This window comes from Sapajus apella, unplaced genomic scaffold (assembly GCF_009761245.1).
Source record: "Sapajus apella isolate SASKATOON/1434 unplaced genomic scaffold, GSC_monkey_1.0 scaffold1, whole genome shotgun sequence".
In the NCBI taxonomy this organism is placed as follows: domain Eukaryota; kingdom Metazoa; phylum Chordata; class Mammalia; order Primates; family Cebidae; genus Sapajus; species Sapajus apella.
The window spans coordinates 28,211,206-28,215,943 of record NW_022436941.1 but is presented as its reverse complement, the minus strand read 5'-3'; the positions used below and the strand labels follow the sequence as shown (position 1 = coordinate 28,215,943).

Sequence of the window (4,738 nt, the reverse complement as noted above, 5' to 3'; positions counted from 1 at the left end):
ACTCCTAATGTAGCATATATAGTACAAATTTAAGGAGCAAAATGAACCAGCATTGTTTGAACATAAACATGTCATTTAATGTAAAATAATTTATTGTTAAAACCATAAATTGTTAATGTATAAGTTCTTGATTTTTTAAAAAAGTGATCAGCCGTGGACTAAACTTGTCTTTTCTAACCAGTATGACCTTGAAATTCACAGGGCAAAAAAATAACTTTACGTTGTAATTAATAAAAGCCAATTATACCTTGAATTATTGTGACTTCAAAAGGAAATAATCATGAGATTTTGAAAGTTCAATTGGTTCTTAGGATATAACAGAAAAAAAAAGCTTGAAATTTTTGAAATAGTTCTATCTACTTGCTTTATTATTTATAAGTGAGAAAAACCGTTAGTAACTGAAGTATCTTTTGTATATGGTATGCTTAAAATGTCATTAAATGTTGCACTAGGACCCCGGGCGGGGCCGGGCGACCCTGACCGCGAGCGGGACCCTTGCTCGGACCGCGGGTGGGTGCCTGCCGTGCTTAGGGAGGGCGCCCGAAGAACCGAGTCACGTTTTGCGACCCCGTTAACGGACCGTTCAAAGTCGAACCCCCGGCTTTGCGAAGCAGTTAGTGGGTCCCAACGGCTGCGGGCGGGGCCGGCGGGAGCGCAGCGGCCGAGGAGGCAGCGGTTGAGCGAAGCCGCGGGGCCCAACCTAGTCGCAGGTTTGGGGAGTGCTCAGCCCTCTGTTGGAGATTCTGCCTACCCTGGAACAGGTGTCTTCTTGCGCACAATCCCAAGGAAGCAGTACCTTGAAGAGAAATTGGAGAGTCAATTCCTAGGATAGCAGAGAGATGGTCACCGCAGCGCTGATCTTTGCCATCACAGTTGCTACAATGGGCTCTTTCCAATTTGGCTACAACACTGGGGTCATCAACGCCCCCGAGATGATCATAAAGGAGTTTGTCAATAACACTTTGAAGAACAAGAAAAACGCCCCTCCTTCTAAGATGTTGCTCACGTCCCTCTGGTCCTTGTCAGTGGCCATATTCTCCGTCGGTGGTATGATTGGCTCCTTTTCCGTGGGACTCTTTGTCAATCGCTTTGGCAGGCGCAATTCAATGCTGATCGTCAACCTGCTGGCTCTAGCTGGGGGCTGCCTTATGGGACTGTGTAAAGTGGCTGGGTCGGTGGAAATGCTGATCCTGGGCCGCTTGGTTATTGGCCTCTTCTGCGGACTGTGCACAGGTTTTGTGCCCATGTACATTGGAGAGATCTCGCCTACTGCCCTGCGGGGTGCCTTTGGCACTCTAAACCAGCTGGGCATCGTTGTCGGAATTCTGGTGGCCCAGATCTTTGGTCTGGAATTCATCCTTGGGTCTGAAGAGCTGTGGCCAGTGCTACTGGGCTTTACCATCCTTCCTGCTATCCTACAAAGTGCAGCCCTTCCATTTTGCCCTGAAAGTCCCAGATTTTTGCTCATTAACAGAAAAGAAGAGGAGAATGCTACGCGGATCCTCCAGCAGATGTGGGGCACCCAGGATGTATCCCAAGATATCCAGGAGATGAAAGATGAGCGTGCAAGGGTGTCACAAGAAAAGCAAGTCACCGTGCTGGAGCTCTTTAGAGTATCCAGCTACCGACAGCCCATCATCATTTCCATCGTGCTCCAGCTCTCCCAGCAGCTCTCTGGAATCAATGCTGTGTTCTATTACTCAACAGGAATCTTCAAGGATGCAGGTGTTCAAGAACCCATCTATGCCACCATCGGCGCAGGTGTGGTTAATACTGTCTTCACTGTAGTTTCCCTATTTCTGGTGGAAAGGGCAGGAAGAAGGACTCTGCATATGATAGGCCTTGCAGGGATGGCTTTTTGTTCCCTACTCATGACTGTTTCTTTGTTATTAAAGGATGACTATAATGGCATGAGCTTTGTCTCTATTGGGGCTATCTTGGTCTTTGTGGCCTTCTTTGAAATTGGACCAGGCCCCATTCCCTGGTTTATTGTGGCCGAACTCTTCAGCCAGGGCCCCCGCCCAGCTGCGATGGCAGTGGCCGGCTGCTCCAACTGGACCTCCAACTTCCTAGTTGGATTGCTCTTCCCCTCTGCTGCTTACTATTTAGGACCCTACGTTTTTATTATCTTCACTGGCTTCCTTGTTACCTTCCTGATCTTTACCTTCTTCAAAGTCCCTGAGACCCGTGGCAGGACTTTTGAGGATATCACACGGGCCTTTGAAGGGCAGGCACATGGTACAGTTCAATCTGGGAAGGAAGGTGTCGTGGAGATGAAAAGCATCGAGCCTGAGAAGGCCACCACCAGTGTCTAAGTCATGCCTCCTTCCACCTCCCTCCCAGCATGGGAAAGCCACCTCTCCCTGAACGTCAGAGAGACCTCATCAGGATGAACCCAGGACAGCTTCTGAATGCTGCTATGTGATTCCTTTCTTATCCCACGCACTCCATGAGCACCCCAAGGCTGGGGTTTATTAGATTTTTTAATGGCTTTTAAAATATTTTGTTTCCTGGACATCCTCTTCTGCTTAGGAGAGACCAAGTGAACCTACCTTCATTTCAGGAGGGATTTGCCACTTGGCATGTGACAACTTTGCTAGCTTTTCCTCCCTTGAGCTCTAATATTGCCCCATTAGGGGATATAGGAGAGGAAAAGTAAGGTGCAGTTCCCCCAGACTCAGACTCATCAGGAAGCAGATAAGTGTGGAAGGCAGAGGGGGTTTATGTAAGAGCACCTTCTTCACTTCCACACAGCTCTACATGGCAAGTCAACTTGAGTTTTATTTATTTTATCCTCTGGTTTCATAACATAAATATTTATTTTTTAAGTATAATTTTGCCAGATAATAAAAACAAAAGGAAATAGTGGTTAGAGGAAGGAGTTTAAAGAGAGGTTATAGAGTAGAAGATTTGATACTGGAGAGGTTACGGTGCAATAAGCAGTTAGGGAGAAATGCAGTTCATTATTGGATGGTAAATGATGTAGTGCCTGAGGTCTGCATGCTACCTCTTAACAATTTCTGTCCCTCAGATGGAAGCTCTTGAGTTCAATTTCTCATAAAAGTCATATGCCTATATATTAAAACTACTGATTTCCTTGGAACTTTTTTCTTTAATAGTTTACATGCAGTAGTACTTGAAATCTAGGATTATTAACTAATACGGGCATTGCAGTTAATGGCAGTTGATGGGTTCTAATTTTGGGTGGCATCCAGGGAAGGGAAAGTTATTTCTGGAAAGCCTGTTCCCCTTGCTGGACCAAACAACTCCTCCTTGTTTGGACTCATTTGAAGTAATCCCACCACCTATCCGGTGGGAGAGCCATCCAAATGAGAAACCTACAGTAAGTGGTTCTTGGTAGACATTCATGATTTTTCCACTTTGTTCTTTAGGATATTTTAGGTGTTGATTTTTGTTTTATTTTAACTCATACCTTTAAAGGAATTCCCCAAAGAATGTTTATAGCTAACTTGGAATGTGTAATCTCAGCTCTGGGAGAGGATTTTTTTCTGAACGACTATTATCTGAAGTGTGTTGTTGATTTAGGGTCACGGCCTGCTTGTGTGTGTCTGTTACCACATCACTGTGGTCCCGTGCCGAGTGCCCTTAGGGGACTTGAATCTTTCCAGCAGACCATGTTTGAGATAGTATGAGTCACTGCGCAGTGTAGCCCACACTGAGGATGAATGTACGTGCACTGTCACTTTGCTCTGGGTGGAAGTAGGTTATTTTGTTGACTTGTTTTCTCTGTGTTTGTTCCTACGGCCCCTTTTCATATGTTGCGCCATCTCTCTTTCCCATCCTGTTGCTTACACATCTCAGACCCTTTGGCCAAACCCTTGCCAATGACAGTGTTTTGGTACTCAGTTCTCACTGTTACCTGTGGTCGCGGAGGCTTTGAATAAAAATGCACATAGCTATGGAGTGGGGTTTAGCTGGAAAAGATGACCTTCCAACTTCACGTCAACTTCTGGCTCCTCAAGCAGTAGGCTGGCAGTAAGGCAGGGAAGTTGTTTTCCCATTTCTCACTGAGCAGATTGTGAATGTTTCCATATGGATTTTCTATGGTTAATGTTACTTGAATTCTTGGTTTTAAAATAAAAATTCTGAATGTACACAAAAAATAAAAAAAAAAATCTTGCACTCGAAAGAATATGAAATATTAATAACATGGAAAATCATTACAATAGAATGCTAAGTATAAAAAATAAGTAATCAGGTGTTTTTCTCTCAAAGGAATAAATCACTGATCTGGGAAAATAATTCTGGTTGTCATCAGCAGAAACTGAGAAAGACCCACATCTGATGCCCGTGGCCCTGTGCTGTAATTTTAATAGTGAAACACAGCAATGTAAACATCAATTGAAATTTTCTCGGGTGGCATTTACTTGAAATCCATGCATGTTAACTACTTCTCCTTCCAGTGGCTCCCCAGGATCTCAGATATGACAGGCTTGGTGAATGAGATGGACTCTGTGGCATGCAGATGAGGAGCACCTTCATTTTTCTTCACTTTGATCGTTAGATATCTTCTGCCAGATCTCCCTGCTCTGCCCCTGGACGACAGCTTAAGCATCTCTCCTAGAGATTTCCAGTCCCTTTCAGATGTTAAAAGGTTTTCTTTTCAGGCAAAGCATTAAGAAGTCCAGTGTGATAAAAATGAAAACTTTGATCTCTCTGGAGTCTCTCCCCCGCCCTCCACAGACCAGCAGTGGGGAAGGGGATGGTCTCCTCTGTA

General features: G+C 44.7%; 1 protein-coding gene across 2 annotated transcripts; it reads left to right on the top strand.

The window, feature by feature from the left end:
- Nucleotides 1–790: 790 nt before the first annotated feature.
- Nucleotides 791–4,136, top strand: SLC2A3 (solute carrier family 2 member 3). Of its 2 annotated transcripts, XM_032274482.1 has the most exons (2): nucleotides 791–1,946; nucleotides 1,977–4,136. In XM_032274482.1, the coding sequence occupies exons 1-2, from the start codon at nucleotides 840–842 to the stop codon at nucleotides 2,313–2,315; spliced, it is 1,446 nt and encodes a 481-aa protein (XP_032130373.1). In that variant the 5' UTR covers nucleotides 791–839; the 3' UTR covers nucleotides 2,316–4,136. The 2 variants fall into 2 exon arrangements, with proteins under 2 accessions (XP_032130373.1, XP_032130369.1); XM_032274478.1 differs by having other exon boundaries at nucleotides 791–4,136.
- The last annotated feature ends 602 nt before the right edge of the window (nucleotides 4,137–4,738 follow it).